This window comes from Oncorhynchus keta, unplaced genomic scaffold, assembly GCF_023373465.1.
Source record: "Oncorhynchus keta strain PuntledgeMale-10-30-2019 unplaced genomic scaffold, Oket_V2 Un_contig_25540_pilon_pilon, whole genome shotgun sequence".
Lineage (NCBI taxonomy): Eukaryota > Metazoa > Chordata > Actinopteri > Salmoniformes > Salmonidae > Oncorhynchus > Oncorhynchus keta.
Window position 1 is genome coordinate 11,990 of NW_026284499.1, and position 25,098 is coordinate 37,087.

The window sequence follows — 25,098 nt, forward strand, 5'->3', positions numbered from 1 at the left end:
CATTAAGAATAGATGGGATTCTAAAACCTGATTGGTTCACATTAAGAATAGATGGGATTCTAAAACCTGATTGGTTCACATTAAGAATAGATGAGATTCTAAAACCTGATTTGATCACATTAAGAATAGATGGGATTCTAAAACCTGATTGGTTCACATTAAGAATAGATGGGATTCTAAAACCTGATTGGTTCACATTAAGAATAGATGGGATTCTAAAACCTGATTGGTTCACATTAAGAATAGAGTGGGAAGTTAAAGATGTTCTTAGTTGACAGTTAGTTGTCCAGGGATTCTAGTACTTTGTGAAGGCAAGATCATTTTCTAATTGTTGGATAGTTATGTAAGTCAGAAGGCCTCCTTTATGTAGGGGGAGGACATGTCCTGCTTTACAGATCATAAGGACAACACCAGAAACAACTGTCAAGTTAAAATATATCGGTCAGTGGTTCTGTGATAAGTGGTGCAGAGAGTAAAAAGGGATTATGTAAATCAGCTACGGATATTTTATGTTTTTCTTCAACTCTTTAACTTAGCACTTAGTACATCATAGACATCAAAAGGGGAAATGAAGATAAAGTCTGTGAGTCTGTTAGTGTATCGTTCTCTACAAGGTCATGTGACTAGGAGACTCTCTAGTAGAATGATATGCATTTTCAGAGATGATCCTTTCTAATAATTGAAGCAAAATGGTTATTATGTAAATGTCGTCTGGTAATGGGACCAGAGGGGGGTGTTTAAAATGTTTTAACACTTTACAGAAGTTAACATATATAACACGTATGTTATAGAGATCCGTCCTTTCAGAAGTTAACATATATAACACGTATGTTATAGAGATCAGTCCTTTCAGAGGTGGGGCATATATAACACGTATGTTATAGAGATCCGTCCTTTCAGAGGTTAACATCTCTGAAGTGAGTGCTACGGGGCGTTCTCTGATTTCCATGATATAGGGATGGTTACGGATTCCACATTAGGACCATTGGGGAGATGCAAATGGCCCTCCAGATAACAAGTCATTAGTGTGAAATAATACCCAACATCTGATCTGAGGCTTTTGACCATTCTTTGTTCTTAGTCATTGTTGGGGAAAAATTGGATCCAGATCAGATGTTGTGGTCCTTCTGTAGCTCAGTTGGTAGAGCATGGCGCTTGTAACGCCAGGGTAGTGGGTTCGATTCCCGGGACCACCCATACGTAGAATGTATGCACACATGACTGTAAGTCGCTTTGGATAAAAGCGTCTGCTAAATGGCATATATTATTATTATGTTGGGTACTATATTAATTGAATAGTATATGAATCCTATCAATTAAAATGTCAAATTTAGGCACAATAAATTGTATTTATTTATTAATTTCTCAGAGACACAATAATAATTCATCTTAATTTCAAAACAATCTGAGATGGTGGATGTGGAAATCTTATTTCTCCTGGTCTTCTGAGGTGAAATAGGTGTCCATGCACTGATAACCTTTAACAGCGGCTAATGCAGCCCCTGCTGCTAACGACCATGGAGAGCTGTACATGGCTCCCAACCCCAATGCAGCTGTACTGGCAAACGCTGACCACTTGCACTCATTCAATTTCTCTTCTCTTCTTCTTCTTTCTTCCTCCTCCTGTCTCCTCTCTCTCTCTCTCTTCTCCTTTTCCTGTCTCTTCCTCTCCTCCTCTTCTTCGATCTTCCTCTGGGCCTCTTCGATCTTCCTCTGGGTCTCCTGGTACATCTCATTGGTGTAGTGTTTTCCTCCATTCTTCTTCACCATCTCCTCTATCTTCTTCAGCAGCTCTGGGACCTGAGTGTTGTCTTCTCTCTTGTCATTGATTAGGGAGTGATATCTGCCCCCACAGATATTGATGAGTTTCCGTAACTCTTTGCTCTCAGCCAGAAACTCTTCCACTGATTTACCCTCCAGTTGATCTTCATGAGTGAACAGAATGATGGTGTACATTGATGCTTCTTCTCCAAAGTTCTCCTGGATCCACTTCACAGTGTTCTGCTCCTCCTCTGTGAACCTCCCCAGTCTGATCACCAGCAGGAAGGCGTGAGGTCCTGGGACTGACATGTAGATGGCCTTTTCTATCTCACTTTTCATCTCTTCTTGAGACATTGTTGTGTCATAGAGTCCCGGGGTGTCGATGACATCAATCTTCCTCCCATCCACCACTCCACTCCGTTTCTCACTCTGTGCAGTCACAGACACTGGAGAAGCCCCCGCTTTAAACACCTCCCTCCCCAGGATGGTGTTTCCTGTTGTACTCTTCCCTGATCCAGTCTTCCCCAGCAGAACTATCTTCAGGTTAGAGGGCTGCCCTGAAACTGTGGAAACAGACAAGAATTTTGCAATAATATGTTAAGATAAATGCACAACACAGAGGACTAAAGGTCAAGAGGACTAGACGTCAATAGAGTTCCAACGATCAATGGAAATAATGTTTTTTTCTGTAATAGGGGATTATTTATCAATGGGTCAGAGACATGGGAGGAATTTGTCTCGACATTGAGCCTGAAATAGGCCATTGGCCCAGTTTTATAGCAAGGAATTATAATTGGTCAACTGTAGGCTAGGGTAGGTTTATACAACTACATCCTGTCCCTTTGTTCTGTGGAAAGAATCACGGAGGAGAGAATCACTGAGGACAGGGGAGAATGAACATCTACCTCTCAGCAAAACATATATGATTTGTCCTCTTGGAATAAACTTATTTTTCTCCCCCTCATTTGCTTTGGGGTCTGTGTTATTGAAGAGTAACATCAATTGCTAACACTTGGTGCCGTGACTAAGATGAATTGGTCGTAACCAACAACAAGGAAAGACTCAACTGTGTATTGATCCAGGGGAAAGAGAGAGAGAGAGTTTTGAGCCCATTGGATTCAACTGTTAATTTCCTGTTTGACTGCTAACATATTGCTGGGTGAGTCCAGACCGATTTCTTTTTATTATTTTTATTTTACCGTTATTTGACCAGGTTGTCAAGTTAACCAAGTTGTCTGAGAACACGTTCTCATTTACAGCAACGACCTGGGGAATCGTTGCAGGGGAGAGGAGGGGGATGAATGAGCCTATTGTTAGCTGGTAATGATTAGGTGATCATGATGGTATGAGGGACAGCTTGAGAATTTAGCCAGGACACCGGGTTAACACCCCTACTCCTACGATAAGTGCCAAGGGATCTTTAATGACCTCAGAGAGTCAGGACACCCGTCCCATTTAACGTCCCATTGGGACATTGGGATAAGACCAGAGGAAAGAGTGGGACCTATTGGGCACCCTTAGCGTCTGGTCTCCCATCCAGGGGACCAGGACCAAGCTTAGCTTCAGAAGCAAGCCAGCCCAAATCAATCACTGCCCTGGGACATTAGGGATAGGTTTGTTTTTTTTAGACCAGAGGAAAAGAGTATTTCATTTTTGGGACCTATTGATATTTTGTCCTCCAGACACCACGTTTCAGCAGCGTCTGGTCTCCCATCCAGGGACTGACCAGGACCAACCCTGCTTAGCTTCAGAAGCAAGCCAGCAGTGGGATATAATTTAAAAGAACCAAATCAGGATCAAATAAGTGCATGCAATGAGTGATACGTGTCTGTGATGTATAAGGTATAGTCCTTTGTTTGCACTGTTACAGGTTTGTTAAATCTCTATTATACGTGTTCAAGTCCTCTATTAAAAACCTTTTAGAAAGGGCAGTATTTCATTTATTTTGCAAAAAGTGAGTTGCGTTATGGTAAAGTTGAGTAACAATATTTTGACACGTGGGAAATGTAAGACTTCAGACGAGCTTTGGAAGTGAATACGTTTTGGAAAAGAAGACACTCTGACGTTTCCAGAACTGCAAGATTTTCACTGTGAGTGCCATAGAACAATATCTACAGGTAAGATGTTTGAGTGACCAGGAAAAATAACAGGATTTCTGTTATAGTCACGTTTTCTCAATGAGGTTATAAATGGCTGTATACACTGCTCTTTTTGTGAAAAAAAAATAATGGGAACACTCAAAAATAACCCCATCCTATATCTGAATGAATGAAAAATTCTTATTAAATATTTTTCTTTACATAGTTGAATGTGCTGACAACAAAATCACACAAAAATGATCAATGGAAATCCAATTTATCAACCCATGGAGGTCTGGATTTGGAGTCACACTCAAAATTAAAGTGGAAAACCACACTACAGGCTGATCCAACTTTGATGTAATGTCCTTAAAACAAGTCAAAATGAGGCTCAGTAGTGTGTGTGGCCTCCACGTGCCTGTATGACCTCCCTACAACACCTGGGCATGCTCCTGATGAGGTGGCAGATGGTCTCCTGAGGATCTCCTTCCAGACCTGGACTAAAGCATCCGCCAACTCCTGGACAGTCTGTGGTGCAACGTGGCGTTGGTGGATGGAGCGAGACATGATGTCCCAGATGTGCTCAATTGGATTCAGGTCTGGGGAAGGGGCGGGCCAGTCCATAGCATCAATGCCTTCCTCTTGCAGGAACTGCTGACACACTCCAGCCACATAAGGTCTAGCATTGTCTTGCATTAGGAGGAACCCAGGGCCAACCGCACCAGAATATGGTCTCACAAGGGGTCTGAGATCCCCTCTTGGTACCTAATGGCAGTCAGGCTACTCTGGCGAGCACATGGAGGGCTGTGCGGTCCCCCAAAGAAATGCCACCCCACACCATGACTGACCCACCACCTAACCGGTCATGCTGGAGGATGTTGCAGGCAGCAGAACGTTCTCCACGGCATCTCCAGACTCATGTCATGTCTGTCACATGTGCTCAGTGTGAACCTGCTTTCATCTGTGAAGAGCACAGGGCGCCAGTGGCGAATTTGCCAATCTTGGTGTTCTCTGGCAAATGCCAAACGTCCTGCACAGTGTTGGGCTGTTGTTGCACAACCCCCACCTGTGGACGTCGGGCCCTCATACCACCCTCATGGAGTCTGTTTCTGACCGTTTGAGCAGACACATGCACATTTGTGGCCTGTTGGAGGTCATTTTGCAGGGCTCTGGCAGTGCTCCTCCTGCTCCTCCTTGCACAAAGTCGGAGGTAGCGATCCTGCTGCTGGGTTGTTGCCCTCCCACGGCCTCCTCACGTCTCCTGATGTACTGGCCTGTCTCCTGGTAGCGCTCCATACTCTGGACACTACGCTGACAGCAAACAGCAAACCTTCTTGCCACAGCTCGCATTGATGTGCTATCCTGGATGAGCTGCACTACATGAGCCACTTGTGTGGGTTGTAGACTCCGTCTCATGCTACCACTAGAGTGAAAGCACCGCCAGCATTCAAAAGTGACCAAAACATCAGCCAGGAAGCATAGGAACTGAGAAGTGGTCTGTGGTCACCACCGGCAGAACCCACTCCTTTATTGGGGGTGTCTTGCTAATTGCCTATAATTTCCACATGTTGTCTATTCCATTTGCACAACAGCATGTGAAATGTATTGGCAATCAGTGTTGCTTCCTAAGTGGACAGTTTGATTTCACAGATGTGGGATGTGACGTAGTACCAGGACAGTGGGTGATGGTAACAGAGACGTGGGACTCCTGAAGGGGACGTGACGTAGTACCAGGACAGTGGGTGATGGTAACAAACACATGTAACAGAGACGTGGACTCCTGAAGGGGGACGTGACGTAGTACCAGGACAGTGGGTGATGGTAACAAGCCACATGTAACAGAGACGTGAGACTCCTGAAGGGGGACCGTAGTACCAGGACAGTGGGTGATAGTAACAGAGACGTGAGACTCCTGAAGGGGGACGTGACGTAGTACCAGGACAGTGGGTGATGGTAACAGAGACGTGGGACTCCTGAAGGGGACGTGACGTAGTACCAGGACAGTGGGTGATGGTAACAGAGACATGGGACTCCTGAAGGGGGACGTGACAATGGGTCAGACCTGTAGTACCAGGACAGTGGGTGATGGTAACAGAGACATGTAACAGAGACGTGAGACTCCTGAAGGGGGACGTGACGTAGTACCAGGACAGTGGGTGATGGTAACAAACACATGTAACAGAGACGTGAGACTCCTGAAGGGGGACGTGACGTAGTACCAGGACAGTGGGTGATGGTAACAGAGGACGTGGGACTCCTGAAGGGGACGTGACGTAGTACCAGGACAGTGGGTGACACATGTAACAGAGACGTGGGACTCCTGAAGGGGGACGTGCTCCGTAGTACCAGGACAGTGGGTGATGGTAACATGAGACGTGGGACTCCTGAAGGGGGACGTGACGTGAGTACCAGGACAGTGGGTGATGGTGGTAACAGAGACATGGGACTCCTGAAGGGGACGTGACGTAGTACCAGGACAGTGGGTGATGGTAACACGTGGGACACTGTAACAGGGACGTGAGACCAGGACAGTGGGTGATGGTAACAGAGACGTGAGACGCCAGGATTCAAAAGTGGGTGATGGTAGCCAGGACAGCATGGTAACAGAGACGTGGACTCCTGAAGGGGACGTGACGTAGTACCAGGACAGTGGGTGATGGTAACAAACACATGTAACAGAGACGTGAGACCCTGAAGGGGGACGTGACGTAGTACCAGGACAGTGGGTGATGGTAACAAACACATGTAACAGAGACGTGTTTGACTCCTGAAGGGGGACGTGACGTAGTACCAGGACAGTGGGTGATGGTAACAAACACATGTAACAGAGAAGTGAGACTCCTGAAGGGGGACGTGACGTAGTACCAGGACAGTGGGTGATGGTAACAAACACATGTAACAGAGACGTGAGACTCCTGAAGGGGGACGTGACGTAGTACCAGGACAGTGGGTGATGGTAACAAACACATGTAACAGAGACTCCTGAAGAGGGACGTGACGTAGTACCAGGACAGTGGGTGATGGTAACAAACACATGTAACAGAGACGTGAGACTCCTGAAGGGGGACGTGACGTAGTACCAGGACAGTGGGTGATGGTAACAAACACATGTAACAGAGACGTGAGACTCCTGAAGGGGGACGTGACGTAGTACCAGGACAGTGGGTGATGGTAACAGAGACGTGAGACTCCTGAAGGGGGACGTGACGTAGTACCAGGACAGTGGGTGATGGTAACAAACACATGTAACAGAGACAGTGAGACTCCTGAAGGGGGACGTGACGTAGTACCAGGACAGTGGGTGATGGTAACAAACACATGTAACAGAGACGTGAGACTCCTGAAGGGGGACGTGACGTAGTACCAGGACAGTGGGTGATGGTAACAAACACATGTTTTTAACAGAGACTCCTGAAGAGGGACGTGACGTAGTACCAGGACAGTGGGTGATGGTAACAAACACTCCTGAAGGGGTGACGTGCCGTACAGGACAGTTGATGGTAACAGAGACATGGGACTCCTGAAGGGGGACGTGACGTAGTACCAGGACAGTGGGTGATGGTAACAAACACATGTTGGAGACTCCTGAAGAGGGACGTGAGCGTAGTACCAGGACAGTGGGTGATGGTAACAAACACATGTAACAGAGACGTGAGACTCCTGAAGGGGAACGTGAGTTAGTACCAGGACAGTGGGTGATGGTAACAAACACATGTAACAGAGACGTGAGACTCCTGTTTTGGGGACGTGATGTAAGTACCAGGACAGTGGGTGATGGTAACAAACACATGTAACAGAGACGGGAGACTCCTGAAGGGAGAGCGTGGTACCAGGACAGTGGGTGTTTTTGTTAGAGGCGTAGACTCCTGAACGTGAGTAGGCTCCAGTGGGTTGGGTTAGTTAACAGAGAAGTGAGACTCCTGTTGGTGAAGTAGGCCAGGACAGTGGGTGATGGTAACAAACACATGTAACAGAGGCGTGAGACTCCTGAGGGGGTTTTTGGACGTTAGTACCAGGACAGTGGGTGATGGGTAACTGTTGGTGACGTAGGAGGCTCCTGAAGGAGACGTGCCGAAGTACCAGGACAGTGGGTGATGGTAACAAAGAGACTGTTGGTGAGACTCCTGAAGGGGGACGTGACGTAGTACCAGGACAGTGGGTGATGGTAACAGAGACGTGAGACTCCTGAAGGGGATGTGACGTAGTACCAGGACAGTGGGTGATGGTAACAAACACATGTAACAGAGACTAGTTTAGGGTGACTTTGGAAGGCTGGGTGACGTAGGTAGTCCAGGACAGTGGGTGATGGTAACAGAGACGTGAGACTCCTGAAGGGGGACGTTGATGTAGTACCAGGACAGTGGGTGATGGTAACAAACACATGTAACAGAGCGTGAGACTCCTGAAGGTGACGGTCCTGAATGGGGAGCGTGACTCCTGAAGGGGGCGTGACGTAGGTACCAGGACAGTGGGTGATGGTAACAAAGCACATGTAACAGAGACGTGAGACTCCTGAGGGGGGGACGTGACGTAGTACCAGGACAGTGGGTGATGGTAACAAACACATGGTGAACAGAGACGTGAGACTCCTGGAATGGGGGTGACGTGGGACTACCAGGACAGGGGTGATGGTTACAGGACATGGTAACAGAGACGGGTGTTTTTGGAAGTGGGTGATGGGAAGTACGTGAGACTAGCCAGGACAGTGGGTGATGAAGTAGGCTGGTCTACTTATGGGTGTTTTTGGTTAGTTAGTTAGCTGTTGGTGAAGTAGGCTAGTCTAGGGGGTTAGGGTTGTTTTTGGTTAGTTAGTTAGCTGTTGGTGAAGTAGGCGTCTAGCTTAGGGGTGTGACGTTAGTTAGCTGTTGGTGAAGTAGGAGTCTAGTTGGGTGTTTTTGGTTTGTTAGCTGTTGGTGAAAGGCTAGTCTAGGTTAGGGGTGTTTTTGGTTAGAGTTAGCTGTTGGTGAAGTAGGCTCTAGCTTAGGGGTGTTTTGGTTAGTTAGTACCAGGCTGTTGGTGAAGTAGGCACAGTCTAGCTTACGTGAGGTGTCCTTTTGGTTAGTTAGTTAGCTGTTGGTGAAGTAGGCTAGTCAGTTTATGGGTGTTTTTGGTTAGTTAGTTAGCTGTTGGTGAAGTAGGCTAGTCTAGGTTAGTGGGTGTTTTTGGTTAGTTAGTTAGCTGTAACAGTGAAGTAGGCTAGTCTAGCTTAGGGGTGTTTTTGGTTAGTACCAGTTAGCTGTTGGTGAAGTAGGCTAGTCTAGCTTATGGGTGTTTTTGGTTAGTTAGTTAGCTGTTGGTGAAGTAGGCTAGTCTAGCTTAGGGGTGTTTTTGGTTAGTTAGTTAGCTGTTGGTGAAGTAGGCTAGTCTAGCTTAGGGGTGTTTTTGGTTAGTTAGTTAGCTGTTGGTGAAGTAGGCTAGTCTAGCTTAGGGGTTTTTGGTTAGTTAGTTAGCTGTTGGTGAAGTAGGCTAGTCTAGCTTAGGGGTGTTTTTGGTTAGTTAGTTAGCTGTTGGTGAAGTAGGCTAGTCTAGGTTAGGGGTGTTTTTGGTTAGTTAGTTAGCTGTTGGTGAAGTAGGCTAGTCTAGCTTAGGGGTGTTTTTGGTTAGTTAGTTAGCTGTTGGTGAAGTAGGCTAGTCTAGCTTAGGGGTGTTTTTGGTTAGTTAGTTAGCTGTTGGTGAAGTAGGCTAGTCTAGTTTAGGGGTGTTTTGAATACTTATTATTTCTTTCCTTGGGTCCAGCTCAGCCACTTTTCCTGCCCCCCCATTACTGTGTGTTTTCAAATAAACCATGAGCGTGTGACGGTAATTTAGTTCTCTGTGGTTATTTGGTTCTCACTCTTACTTTTTGACTATCATAATTTGCATGAGTTATGTTACGGGTCTCGTTACCATCCCCCCCTAGACTGTCGGGCCAAAAGGGATTCGTAACAATGTTGTACACTGCTGTAATGCTCCGGGTGTCGTGAGTGTGGAGTCAAACGCAGGAGACAGAGAGTGCAAGGCTGTGCTCTTTAATGCACCAACGCACCACAGGGTGCTCACAATAATAACGGCCCCACACACGGGGAAGGAGAAAGGTACAACTGAAATTTCACGACCAGGAACAAACACGTTCCTCTACTACAGAGCCGAAGGTTACAATCATTAATCCCGCACAACAACCAGGAGGGCCGGCTGTCTAATAAAGACAAACTAATCATTCACAAACAGGTGCTGCCAATAAACATACAAGGAGGGGGAGGAAAGACAATCAGTGGCAGCTAATAGGCCGGTGACGACCGCCGAGCGCCACCCGCCCGGGAAGGGAAACCACCCTCGGTCGGACTCGTGACAACTGCAGTCGTCATATTAGGGAAATCTAGGTGAAATGTCTAACGTTTTCATGAAAATCGGGACATGCTTACTCTATGTGAAATATACATTTCTCTTGAAACCAGGACGTTACTTTCATTATTGTGTCCTTCGTTACAGGTTAGGAGAATCTACCGTCTGAAGCTGCAGAAATATCCCTTGACCCAACGACTGTACCTGCAATGATACAAGGTCACCGGTATAGAATTCCTCACTACCGGCAGACTGTCAGAACATCATCTCTAATAGTTATCTATGTTGGACTGATACCAGTGTGGAAGAGCTGGTCACTTTGGTGAATGATTACCTTGCCAATAGGACAATTGACTATTGTTGTCTTGTAGACAATTCCTTTTTTCGTGTGAGTTTCCTCAAATTCCGGATGTGGTAGGAATTGTAAGGGACATCATCATTACACCTGTTAATACTTATTTTCTATAACTTTGTTTGAAATCTATTTCTTATTGTAACATCAAGTAAAACATTGTCATGCCCTGACCTTAGAGATCCTTTGTATGCCTCTTTTGGTTTGGTCAGAGAGTGAGTTGTGGTGGGCATTCTATGTCTGGTGTTCTATGTTTTCTTTACTCTGTGTTTGGCCGGGTATGATTCTCAATCAGAGGCAGCTGTCTATCGTCTATGTGGGGTTCTAGGTTGTTTTTTCTATGTTGGGATTTTTTGGTATGATTCCCAATTAGAGGCAGCTGTCTATCGTTGTCTCTGATTGAGAACCATACTTAGGTAGCCTTTTCCCACCTGTCTGTTGTGGGTAGATGTTTTCTGTTTTGTGTGTCTGCACCAGTCAGAACTGTTTCATTTCGTTCACTCTCTTTGTTGTTTCAGTGTTCAGTTTATTTATTAAATTACAATGAACACTTACCACGCTGCGTTTTGTTTTGGTGACCTTCTTTCCAGGACGAACGTTACAAATATGTCCTTTTGTGTTTTATAGAAATGTAATGTGTTTAAATGTGAATGATTTTATACTTAATGCTGATGTTTTCTATTATTTTCCAAAAATACATTTGAAGTATATTTCTTCTTAAAATTGTCTAGGGGGAGTGTAAGAATATTTTAGGATAACTACACAACGCAGAGGACGAGAGGTCAATAGCTTACTTAAGATCAATAAAAATAGTGTTTTTTTCTGTAATTGGGAATTATTGATCAATGGTCACAGACATGGGAGAATTTTGTCTAGACATTGAGACTGAAACAGGTTACTTGTTATTTTGCCATTGGACCAGTTTTATTGCAAGGAATTCTAACTGGTCAACCACAGGCTATGGTTGGGTTATAACACTACATCCTGTCCCTTTGTTCTGTGGAGAGAATCACTGAGGACAGGGGAGAATGAACATCTACCTCTCAGCATAACATCTATGATTTGTCCTCTTTGAATAAACCTATTTTTCTCCCGCTGATTTGCTTTGGGGTCTGTGTTATTGAAGAGTAACATCTACTGCTTACACTGATAGTGGGTGTCGTGATAAAAGGCTACTGAAAACTCTGTAAGTGTGTGTGTGTCTTTCCTGGTTGAGGGTTGACAAGACATGAACTGCTTCTCTTCTAGTCAAATAACATTCAGCTTATACACCATGCCACCAGAGGTCGCTTCACAGTCCCGAAGTCCAAAATTAAACAAATAAAAAATATGAAATATCTACTCATGGAATGGCAGGACATGTAAAGGGACAAACATGTTTTTTGTATTGCATTATTATTATAATATTTATGTATTTGTGTGACCATCCTTGTCTATCAGTGTTTAGTTACTTGTCATGTTTTGTGATTTCTGTTGACCCCAGGAAGAATATCTGCTGCCTCTGGAAAAGACAATGGGATCCAAAAAAACGTGTGTGTGTAGCGTGTGTGTAGCGAGTTGTGTGTGTGTGTTGTGTGTGTTTTTGTGTAGTGTGTGTGTGTAGCGTGTGTGTGTGTGTAGCGTGTGTGTGTTGTGTGTGTGTAGCGTGTGTGTTGTCTGTGTGTAGTGTGTTGTGTGTGTGTAGTGTGTTGTGTGTGTGTAGCGTGTGTGTGTGTGTGTGTGTGTGTGTGTAGCGTGTGTGTAGCGTGTGTATGTGTGTGTGTACCTTGGCATTGACCAGTGAAGTCTTGCAGCCAGAGTGTCAACAGGAACAGAATCATTCCTCTTCCTCGTTCCATTACTAAAACTGCAGCCAATCAAAAACATGGAAACAGACGATGACCTCATTGCAAAAAAAATGTCCACATTTCTTCGGTGCCTCATGCAGTGTTCTGCAAAGTTTCTACTTTTACAGATAATATTTTTAAAAACTATAAACTATAAAAAAGTAGTGATATGCTGTATAACTTGTAAAACACAGTACATTCCCTAAAATAAGTAGTGATATGCTGTATAACTGTGGATAAACACAGTCCTTAACAACGTAGCCTACATCAGGTGAACATAATGTGCTCATATGGGGTGTATCAAATGACATTCTAAACATGGTTATTATTCTACCGCTGCCTGTCTGCTGCTGTTAAGACCAGATAGACCAGTTAGAGGTCGTGTTCCATTACCATTAAACATCACATCTACTGTGTAGACAGACAGGAACAGTTCAGACAATAATTAAGTGGAATCAGTATAACTGAAACCAGTGCTAAATGTGTAAATCAGGAGGTGTCAGAACACAAAGCATAGTGTTCCTCTGTTCCTCTGCTCAGATGTTGCTGACACCAGATCTTACAACACCTGGATAGGTATTTTACATATCAGCTAACCACATGTGTTTTAGCGATCCGTCAGTCAACCAATGGATGCACTAATCAAGGTACAGTATACTGCACTAATCAAGGTACAGTATACTGCACTATCTCTGCACTAATCAAGGTACAGTATACTGCACTAATCAAGGTACAGTATACTGCACTAAACAAGGTACAGTATACTGCACTAAACAAGGTACAGTATACTGCACTAAACAAGGTACAGTATACTGCACTAAACAAGGTACAGTATACTGCACTAAACAAGGTACAGTATACTGCACTAAACAAGGTACAGTATACTGCACTAATCAAGGTACAGTATACTGCACTAATCAAGGTACAGTATACTGCACTAATCAAGGTACAGTATACTGCACTAAACAAGGTACAGTATACTGCACTAAACAAGGTACAGTATACTGCACTAAACAAGGTACAGTATACTGCACTAAACAAGGTACAGTATACTGCACTAAACAAGGTACAGTATACTGCACTAAACAAGGTACAGTATACTGCACTAAACAAGGTACAGTATACTGCACAGGTACAGTATACTGCAAACAAGGTACAGTATACTGCACTAAACAAGGTACAGTATACTGTACAGTATACTGCACTAAACAAGGTACAGTATACTGCACTAAACAAGGTACAGTATACTGCACTAAACAAGGTACAGTATACTGCACTAAACAAGGTACAGTATACTGCACTAAACAAGGTACAGTATACTGCACTAAACAAGGTACAGTATACTGCACTAAACAAGGTACAGTATACTGCACTAAACAAGGTACAGTATACTGCACTAAACAAGGTACAGTATACTGCACTAAACAAGGTACAGTATACTGCACTAAACAAGGTACAGTATACTGCACTAAACAAGGTACAGTATACTGCACTAAACAAGGTACAGTATACTGCACTGCACTAAGGTACAGTATACTGCACTAAACAAGGTACAGTATACTGCACTAAATCAAGGTACAGTATACTGCACTAATCAAGGTACAGTATACTGCACTAATCAAGGTACAGTATACTGCACTAAACAAGGTACAGTATACTGCACTAATCAAGGTACAGTATACTGCACTAATCAAGGTACAGTATACTGCACTAATCAAGGTACAGTATACTGCACTAATCAAGGTACAGTATACTGCACTAATCAAGGTACAGTATACTGCACTAATCAAGGTACAGTATACTGCACTAATCAGGTACAGTATACTGCACTAATCAAGGTACAGTATACTGCACTAATCAAGGTACAGTATACTGCACTACTGCATCAAGGTACAGTATACTGCACTAATCAAGGTACAGTATACTGCACTAATCAAGGTACAGTATACTGCACTAATCAAGGTACAGTATACTGCACAGTATACTGCACTCAAGGTACAGTATACTGCACTAATCAAGGTACAGTATACTGCACTAATCAAGGTACAGTATACTGCACTAATCAAGGTACAGTATACTGCACTAACAAGGTACAGTATACTGCACTAATCAAGGTACAGTATACTGCACAAGGTACAGTATACTGCACTAAACAAGGTACAGTATACTGCACTAAACAAGGTACAGTATACTGCACTAAACAAGGTACAGTATACTGCACTAAACAAGGTACAGTATACTGCACTATCTCTGCACTAAACAAGGTACAGTATACTGCACTATCTCTGCACTAATCAAGGTACAGTATACTGCACTAAACAAGGTACAGTATACTGCACTAAACAAGGTACAGTATACTGCACAGTATACTGCACTAAACAAGGTACAGTATACTGCACTAATCAAGGTACAGTATACTGCACTAAACAAGGTACAGTATACTGCACTAAACAAGGTACAGTATACTGCACAGGTACAGTATACTGCACTAAACAAGGTACAGTATACTGCACTAAACAAGGTACAGTATACTGCACTAAACAAGGTACAGTATACTGCACTAAACAAGGTACAGTATACTGCACTAAACAAGGTACAGTATACTGCACTAAACAAGGTACAGTATACTGCACTAAACAAGGTACAGTATACTGCACTAAACAAGGTACAGTATACTGCACTAAACAAGGTACAGTATACTGCACTAAACAAGGTACAGTATACTGCACTAAACAAGGTACAGTATACTGCACTAAACAAGGTACAGTATACTGCACTAAACAAGGTACAGTAGCACTAAACAAGGTACAGTATGCACTAAACAAGGTACAGTATACTGCACTAACAAGGTACAGTATACTGCACTAAACAAGGTACAGTATACTGCACTAAACAAGGTACAGTATACTGCACTGCAAACAAGGTACAGTATACTGCACTAAACAAGGTACAGTATAGCACTATCTCTGCACTAATCAAGGTACAGTATACTATACTGCACTAATCAAGGTACAGTATACTGCACTAAACAAGGTACAGTATACTGCACTAAACAAGGTACAGTATACTGCAAGGTACAGTATACTGCACTAAACAAGGTACAGTATACTGCACTAAACAAGGTACAGTATACTGCACTAAACAAGGTACAGTATACTGCACTAAACAAGGTACAGTATACTGCACTAAACAAGGTACAGTATACTGCACTAAACAAGGTACAGTATACTGCACTATCTCTGCACTAATCAAGGTACAGTATACTGCACTAAACAAGGTACAGTATACTGCACTAAACAAGGTACAGTATACTGCACTAAACAAGGTACAGTATACTGCACTAAACAAGGTACAGTATACTGCACTAAACAAGGTACAGTATACTGCACTAAACAAGGTACAGTATACTGCACTAAACAAGGTACAGTATACTGCACTAAACAAGGTACAGTATACTGCACTAAACAAGGTACAGTATACTGCACTAAACAAGGTACAGTATACTGCACTAAACAAGGTACAGTATACTGCACTAAACAAGGTACAGTATACTGCACTAAACAAGGTACAGTATACTACACTATCTCTGCACTAATCAAGGTACAGTATACTGCACTATCTCTGCACTAATCAAGGTACAGTATACTGCACTAAACAAGGTACAGTATACTGCACTAAACAAGGTACAGTATACTGCACTAATCAAGGTACAGTATACTGCACTAAACAAGGTACAGTATACTGCACTAAACAAGGTACAGTATACTGCACTAAACAAGGTACAGTATACTGCACTAAACAAGGTACAGTATACTGCACTAAACAAGGTACAGTATACTGCACTAAACAAGGTACAGTATACTGCACTAAACAAGGTACAGTATACTGCACTAAACAAGGTACAGTATACTGCACTAAACAAGGTACAGTATACTGCACTAAACAAGGTACAGTATACTGCACTAAACAAGGTACAGTATACTGCACTATCTCTGCACTAAACAAGGTACAGTATACTACACTATCTCTGCACTAATCAAGGTACAGTATACTGCACTATCTCTGCACTAATCAAGGTACAGTATACTGCACTAAACAAGGTACAGTATACTGCACTAAACAAGGTACAGTATACTGCACTAAACAAGGTACAGTATACTGCACTAAACAAGGTACAGTATACTGCACTAAACAAGGTACAGTATACTGCACTAAACAAGGTACAGTATACTGCATACTGCACTAAACAAGGTACAGTATACTGCACTAAACAAGGTACAGTATATGCACTGCACTAAACAAGGTACAGTATACTGCACTAAACAAGGTACAGTATACTGCACTAAACAAGGTACAGTATACTGCACTAAACAAGGTACAGTATACTGCACTAAACAAGGTACAGTATACTGCACTAAACAAGGTACAGTATACTGCACTAAACAAGGTACAGTATACTACACTATCTCTGCACTAATCAAGGTACAGTATACTGCACTATCTCTGCACTAAACAAGATACAGTATACTGCACTAAACAAGATACAGTATACTGCACTAAACAAGGTACAGTATACTGCACTGTACAGTATACTAAACAAGGTACAGTATACTGCACTAAACAAGGTACAGTATACTGCACTAAACAAGGTACAGTATACTGCACTAAACAAGGTACAGTATACTGCACTAAAGGTACAGTATACTGCACTAAACAAGGTACAGTATACTGCACTAAACAAGGTACAGTATACTGCACTAAACAAGGTACAGTATACTGCACTAAACAAGGTACAGTATACTGCACTAAACAAGGTACAGTATACTGCACTAAACAAGGTACAGTATACTGCACTAAACAAGGTACAGTATACTGCACTAAACAAGGTACAGTATACTGCACTAAACAAGGTACAGTATACTGCACTAAACAAGGTACAGTATACTACACTATCTCTGCACTAAACAAGGTACAGTATACTACACTATCTCTGCACTAAACAAGGTACAGTATACTGCACTATCTCTGCACTAAACAAGGTACAGTATACTGCACTAAACAAGGTACAGTATACTGCACTAAACAAGGTACAGTATACTGCACTATCTCTGCACTAAACAAGGTACAGTATCTCTACTACACTATCTCTGCACTAAACAAGGTACAGTATACTGCACTAAACAAGGTACAGTATACTGCACTAAACAAGGTACAGTATACTGCACTAAACAAGGTACAGTATACTACACTATCTCTGCACTAATCAAGGTACAGTATACTGCACTATCTCTGCACTAAACAAGGTACAGTATACTGCACTAAACAAGGTACAGTATACTGCACTAAACAAGGTACAGTATACTACACTATCTCTGCACTAAACAAGGTACAGTATACTACACTATCTCTGCACTAAACAAGGTACAGTATACTGCACTAAACAAGGTACAGTATACTGCACTAAACAAGGTACAGTATACTGCACTAAACAAGGTACAGTATATGCACTAGGTACAGTATACTGCACTAAACAAGGTACAGTATACTGCACTATCTCTGCACTAAACAAGGTAAATGTTTCAGGTGAAAGTCTAACCATTCTTCTCCTTTCACTGTTCTACAATATTAAAATGTGTATAAATACAAACATACTGTATAGCAGAATGTGACTGTTAACAGCTACATGATTATATTGTTTTGACATTTTGATGTTAAGTGATGTGATCATATGATTATTTATGCATAAATGTGAACAGACCTGTTATCAATAAAATGTCTACTTAATATTGTGCTACAGTTATTTAACTACTGTAGAGTAGATTGTTGTACAACAATTAATTAGTAAGGTAGTTAAAGTTGAATACTCACTTTTAGTGTGGTTGCACAGATCTGTATATTGTTGTCTGCTGTTGTCACAGAGAGATCTGAAGCAGTGGTCCTGCTGGTTTTGCATAGCCAGGACTTTAAGGACCAATGGAATGGTCTAAAACTCATGAGAAACTAAAGCACCCAACATGTCTCACGTTACATTCTGTTAAGTTTCATTTTCCCACAAACTAGTCATTTCTAGCCAATGAGAGAGTGTTGCTAGGCAAACATTATTCTACTCAGGACAGATAGGATCTGAATTCTGATTGGGTGTCGCTTTTTAACCTTGGATGCTTGCCAGAATCAGAAGATAGGCGTCACGTTCTGACCTTAGTTCCTTTGTTTTGTCTTTGTTTTAGTATGGTCAGGGCGTGAGTTGGGGTGGGCAGTCTGTTTGTTTTAGTATGGTCAGGGCGTGAGTTGGGGTGGGCAGTCTGTTTGTTTTAGTATGGTCAGGGCGTGAGTTGAGGTGGGCAGTCTGTTTGTTTTAGTATGGTCAGGGCGTGAGTTGAGGTGGGCAGTCTGTTTGTTTTAGTATGGTCAGGGCGTGAGTTGGGGTGGGCAGTCTGTTTGTTTTAGTATGGTCAGGCGTGAGTTGGGATGGGCAGTCTGTTTGTTTTAGTATGGTCAGGGCGTGAGTTGGGGTGGGCAGTCTGTTTGTTTTAGTATGGTCAGGCGTGAGTTGGGGTGGGCAGTCTGTTTGTTTTAGTATGGTCAGGGCGTGAGTTGAGGTGGGCAGTCTGTTTGTTTTAGTATGGTCAGGGCGTGAGTTGAGGTGGGCAGTCTGTTTGTTTTAGTATGGTCAGGGCGTGAGTTGGGGTGGGCAGTCTGTTTGTTTTAGTATGGTCAGGGCGTGAGTTGAGGTGGGCAGTCTGTTTGTTTTAGTATGGTCAGGGCGTGAGTTGAGGTGGGCAGTCTGTTTGTTTTAGTATGGTCAGGGCGTGAGTTGAGGTGGGCAGTCTGTTTGTTTTAGTATGGTCAGGGCGTGAGTTGGGGTGGGCAGTCTGTTTGTTTTAGTATGGTCAGGCGTGAGTTGGGTGGGCAGTCTGTTTGTTTTAGTATGGTCAGGGTGTGAGTTGGGTGGGCAGTCTGTTTGTTTTAGTATGGTCAGGGCGTGAGTTGGGTGGGCAGTCTGTTTGTTTTAGTATGGTCAGGGCGTGAGTTGAGGTGGGCAGTCTGTTTGTTTTAGTCTTTGTTTTAGTATGGTCAGGGCGTGAGTTGAGGTGGGCAGTCTGTTTGTTTTAGTCTTTGTTTTAGTTGGTCAGGGCGTGAGTTGGGGTGGGCAGTCTGTTTGTTTTAGTCTTTGTTTTAGTATGGTCAGGGCGTGAGTTGAGGTGGGCAGTCTGTTTGTTTTAGTATGGTCAGGGCGTGAGTTGGGGTGGGCAGTCTGTTTGTTTTAGTATGGTCAGGGCGTGAGTTGGGGTGGGCAGTCTGTTTGTTTTAGTATGGTCAGGGCGTGAGTTGGGGTGGGCAGTCTGTTTGTTTTAGTATGGTCAGGGTGTGAGTTGGGTGGGCAGTCTGTTTGTTTTAGTATGGTCAGGGTGTGAGTTGGGTGGGCAGTCTGTTTGTTTTAGTATGGTCAGGGCGTGAGTTGGGGTGGGCAGTCTGTTTGTTTTAGTATGGTCAGGGCGTGAGTTGGGGTGGGCAGTCTGTTTGTTTTAGTATGGTCAGGGCGTGAGTTGGGGTGGGCAGTCTGTTTGTTTTAGTATGGTCAGGGCGTGAGTTGGGGTGGGCAGTCTGTTTGTTTTAGTATGGTCAGGGCGTGAGTTGGGGTGGGCAGTCTGTTTGTTTTAGTATGGTCAGGGTGTGAGTTGGGGTGGGCAGTCTGTTTGTTTTAGTATGGTCAGGGTGTGAGTTGGGGTGGGCAGTCTGTTTGTTTTAGTATGGTCAGGGCGTGAGTTGGGGTGGGCAGTCTGTTTGTTTTAGTATGGTCAGGGTGTGAGTTGGGTGGGCAGTCTGTTTGTTTTAGTATGGTCAGGGCGTGAGTTGGGGTGGGCAGTCTGTTTGTTTTAGTATGGTCAGGGCGTGAGTTGGGGTGGGCAGTCTGTTTGTTTTAGTATGGTCAGGGCGTGAGTTGGGGTGGGCAGTCTGTTTGTTTTAGTATGGTCAGGGCGTGAGATGGGGTGGGCAGTCTGTTTGTTTTAGTATGGTCAGGGCGTGAGTTGGGGTGGGCAGTCTGTTTGTTTTAGTATGGTCAGGGCGTGAGTTGGGGTGGGCAGTCTGTTTGTTTTAGTATGGTCAGGGCGTGAGTTGGGGTGGGCAGTCTGTTTGTTTTAGTATGGTCAGGGCGTGAGTTGGGGTGGGCAGTCTGTTTGTTTTAGTATGGTCAGGGCGTGAGTTGGGGTGGGCAGTCTGTTTGTTTTAGTATGGTCAGGGCGTGAGTTGGGGTGGGCAGTCTGTTTGTTTTAGTATGGTCAGGGCGTGAGTTGGGGTGGGCAGTCTGTTTGTTTTAGTATGGTCAGGGCGTGAGTTGGGGTGGGCAGTCTGTTTGTTTTAGTATGGTCAGGGCGTGAGTTGGGGTGGGCAGTCTGTTTGTTTTAGTATGGTCAGGGCGTGAGTTGGGGTGGGCAGTCTGTTTGTTTTAGTATGGTCAGGGCGTGAGTTGGGGTGGGCAGTCTGTTTGTTTTAGTATGGTCAGGGCGTGAGTTGGGGTGGGCAGTCTGTTTGTTTTAGTATGGTCAGGGCGTGAGTTGGGGTGGGCAGTCTGTTTGTTTTAGTATGGTCAGGGCGTGAGTTGGGGTGGGCAGTCTGTTTGTTTTAGTATGGTCAGGGGCGTGAGTTGGGGTGGGCAGTCTGTTTGTTTTAGTATGGTCAGGGCGTGAGTTGGGGTGGGCAGTCTGTTTGTTTTAGTATGGTCAGGGCGTGAGTTGGGGTGGGCAGTCTGTTTGTTTTAGTATGGTCAGGGCGTGAGTTGGGGTGGGCAGTCTGTTTGTTTTAGTATGGTCAGGGCGTGAGTTGGGGTGGGCAGTCTGTTTGTTTTAGTATGGTCAGGGCGTGAGTTGGGGTGGGCAGTCTGTTTGTTTTAGTATGGTCAGGGCGTGAGTTGGGGTGGGCAGTCTGTTTGTTTTAGTCTGGTCAGGGCGTGAGTTGGGGTGGGCAGTCTGTTTGTTTTAGTATGGTCAGGGCGTGAGTTGGGGTGGGCAGTCTGTTTGTTTTAGTATGGTCAGGGCGTGAGTTGGGGTGGGCAGTCTGTTTGTTTTAGTATGGTCAGGGCGTGAGTTGGGGTGGGCAGTCTGTTTGTTTTAGTATGGTCAGGGCGTGAGTTGGGGTGGGCAGTCTGTTTGTTTTAGTATGGTCAGGGCGTGAGTTGGGGTGGGCAGTCTGTTTGTTTTAGTATGGTCAGGGCGTGAGTTGGGGTGGGCAGTCTGTTTGCTTTAGTATGGTCAGGGCGTGAGTTGGGATGGGCAGTCTGTTTGTTTTAGTATGGTCAGGGTGTGAGTTGGGGTGGGCAGTCTGTTTGTTTTAGTATGGTCAGGGCGTGAGTTGGGGTGGGCAGTCTGTTTGTTTTAGTATGGTCAGGGCGTGAGTTGGGATGGGCAGTCTGTTTGTTTTAGTATGGTCAGGGTGTGAGTTGGGGTGGGCAGTCTGTTTGTTTTAGTATGGTCAGGGCGTGAGTTGGGATGGGCAGTCTGTTTGTTTTAGTATGGTCAGGGCGTGAGTTGGGATGGGCAGTCTGTTTGTTTTAGTATGGTCAGGGTGTGAGTTGGGGTGGGCAGTCTGTTTGTTTTTCTATGTTGGTTTTTTAATCTATTTTTTTCCCAGAAGGAGACTTCTATGTGTCCAACACATTTCATTTTATCCAAAGATGTGGCCTATCTTATGATTCTGGCAAGCAGCCAAGGTTGAACAGCCGATACCCAATCAAAATTCAGATTTAGCCTATCCTGAGTAGAATAATGTTTGCCTAGCAACATTCTCTCATTGGCTAGAATTGAGTATGTGCTGGGAAAATGAAACTTAGCAGAATGTAAGCTGCAGCACATTGGGCACTTTAATTTTGTGTTGCATGAGTTTTAGACCATTCCATTGGTTCGAGGTAAATCTCCACCCACCTGGGGCATCTGGCTATGCAAAACCAGCAGGCCCACGGCTTCAGGTCTCTAGGTCTGTTAATATTTGTGTAAATAATCAGAATCATCATCATAATCAATCCATAATCATAAATAATCATATTTATGTGTAAATAAACAAACATTACAGTATGTTTGTATTTATACACATTTTAATATTGTAGAACAGTGAAAGGAGAAGAATGGTTAGACTTTCACCTGAAACATTTACCTTGTTTAGTGCAGAGATAGTGTAGTATACTGTACCTTGTTTAGTGCAGAGATAGTGCAGTATACTGTACCTTGTTTAGTGCAGAGATAGTGCAGTATACTGTAGTTTAGTGCAGAGATAGTGCAGTATACTGTACCTTGATTAGTGCAGAGATAGTGCAGTACCTTGTTTATAGTGCAGTATACTGTACCTTGTTAGTGCAGAGATAGTATACTGTACCTTGTTTAGTGCAGAGATAGTGCAGTATACTGTACCTTGATTAGTGCAGAGATAGTGCAGTATACTGTACCTTGTTTATTAGTGCAGTATACTGTACCTTGATTAGTGCAGAGATAGTGCAGTATACTGTACCTTGATTAGTGCAGTATACTGTACCTTGTTTAGTGCAGAGATAGTGCAGTATACTGTACCTTGATTAGTGCAGTATACTGTACCTTGATTAGTGCAGAGATAGTGCAGTATACTGTACCTTGATTAGTGCAGAGATAGTGCAGTATACTGTAGTGCAGAGATGTATACCTTGATTAGTGCAGAGATAGTGCAGTATACTGTACCTTGTTTAACTGTATACTGTTGATTAGTGCAGAGATAGTGCAGTATACTGTACCTTGATTAGTGCAGAGATAGTGCAGTATACTGTACCTTGTTTAGTGCAGAGATAGTGTAGTATACTGTACCTTGTTTAGTGCAGAGATAGTGCAGTATACTGTACCTTGTTTAGTGCAGAGATAGTGCAGTATACTGTACCTTGTTTAGTGCAGAGATAGTGTAGTATACTGTACCTTGTTTAGTGCAGAGATAGTGTAGTATACTGTACCTTGTTTAGTGCAGAGATAGTGCAGTATACTGTACCTTGTTTAGTGCAGAGATAGTGCAGTATACTGTACCTTGTTTAGTGCAGAGATAGTGCAGTATACTGTACCTTGTTTAGTGCAGAGATAGTGTAGTATACTGTACCTTGTTTAGTGCAGAGATAGTGCAGTATACTGTACCTTGTTTAGTGCAGAGATAGTGCAGTATACTGTACCTTGTTTAGTGCAGTATACTGTACCTTGTTTAGTGTAGAGATAGTGCAGTATACTGTACCTTGTTTAGTGCAGAGATAGTGAGTATACTGTACCTTGTTTAGTGCAGAGATATAGTATACTGTACCTTGTTTAGTGCAGAGATAGTGCAGTATACTGTACCTTGTTTAGTGCAGAGATAGTGCAGTATACTGTACCCAGTATACTGTATTAGTGCAGAGATAGTGCAGTATACTGTACCTTGTGCAGAGATTAGTGCAGAGATAGTGCAGTATACTGTACCTTGTTTAGTGCAGAGATAGTGCAGTATACTGTACCAGAGATAGTGCAGTATTGTTTAGTGCAGAGATAGTGCAGTATACTGTACCTTGTTTAGTGCAGAGATAGTGCAGTATACTGTACCTTGTTTAGTGCAGAGATAGTGCAGTATACTGTACCTTGATTAGTGCAGAGATAGTGTAGTATACTGTACCTTGTTTAGTGCAGAGATAGTGCAGTATACTGTACCTTGCATTACTGTGCAGAGATAGTGTAGTATACTGTACCTTGTTTAGTGCAGAGATAGTGCACTGTACCTTGTTTACTGTACCTGATTAGTGCAGAGATAGTGTAGTATACTGTACCTTGTTTAGTGCAGAGATAGTGCAGTATACTTACCTTGTGCAGAGATAGTGCAGTATACTGTACCTTGATTAGTGCAGAGATAGTGCAGTATACTGTACCTTGTTTAGTGCAGAGATAGTGCAGTATACTGTACCTTGTTTAGTGCAGAGATAGTGCAGTATACTGTACCTTGTTTAGTGCAGAGATAGTGCAGTATATACTGTAGTGCAGTATACTGTACCTTGATTAGTGCAGTATAGTACCTTGATTAGTGTAGTATACTGTACCTTGTTTAGTGTAGAGATAGTGCAGTATACTGTACCTTGTTTAGTGCAGAGCAGCATACTGTACCTTGTTTAGTGCAGTATAGTACCTTGATTAGTGCAGTATACTGCAGTATACTGTACCTTGTTTAGTGCAGATAGTGCAGTATACTGTACCTTGATTAGTGCAGTATACTGTGATTAGTGCAGTATACTGTACCTTGATTAGTGCAGTATACTGTACCTTGTTTAGTGCAGTATACTGTACCTTGATTAGTGATTAGTGCAGTATACTGTATCTTGTTTAGTGCAGAGTATGAGTGCAGTATACTGTACCTGTTGGGTCAACAGGCAGTACTTATATTAGTGCAGGTTGTTGTATACTGTGATTAGTGCAGACACTTGTTTAGTGCCTGTACCAGGTTTTTTGTGCAGTATACTGACTAAGTGTCAGTATACTGTACCTTGTTTAGTGCAGTATACTGTACCTGATTAGTGCAGTATATCTTGATTTTAGTGCATTGGATTTGCACAATGGATGACTGATAGATTGCTAAAACATGATGTGGTTAGCTGATATGTAAAATACCTATCCAGGTGTTGTAAGATCTGGTGTCAGCAACATCTGAGCAGAGGAACAGAGGAACACTATGCTTTGTGTTCAGACACCTCCTGATTTACACATTTAGCACTGGTTTCAGTTATACTGATTCCACTTAA

At 43.4% G+C, this 25,098-nt stretch overlaps 1 protein-coding gene across 1 annotated transcript; it reads right to left on the reverse strand.

Annotated features, from left to right (window-relative positions):
* Positions 1–1,329: 1,329 nt before the first annotated feature.
* On the reverse strand, positions 1,330–18,369 carry LOC127922392 (GTPase IMAP family member 7-like). The gene is made up of 3 exons (XM_052506106.1): positions 18,207–18,369; positions 12,278–12,358; positions 1,330–2,324 (listed from the first exon to the last, which is right to left on the reverse strand). Exons 1-3 carry the CDS (start codon positions 18,289–18,291, stop codon positions 1,429–1,431), a joined length of 1,062 nt encoding a protein of 353 aa, XP_052362066.1. The 5' UTR covers positions 18,292–18,369; the 3' UTR covers positions 1,330–1,428.
* Between the last annotated feature and the right edge of the window lie 6,729 nt (positions 18,370–25,098).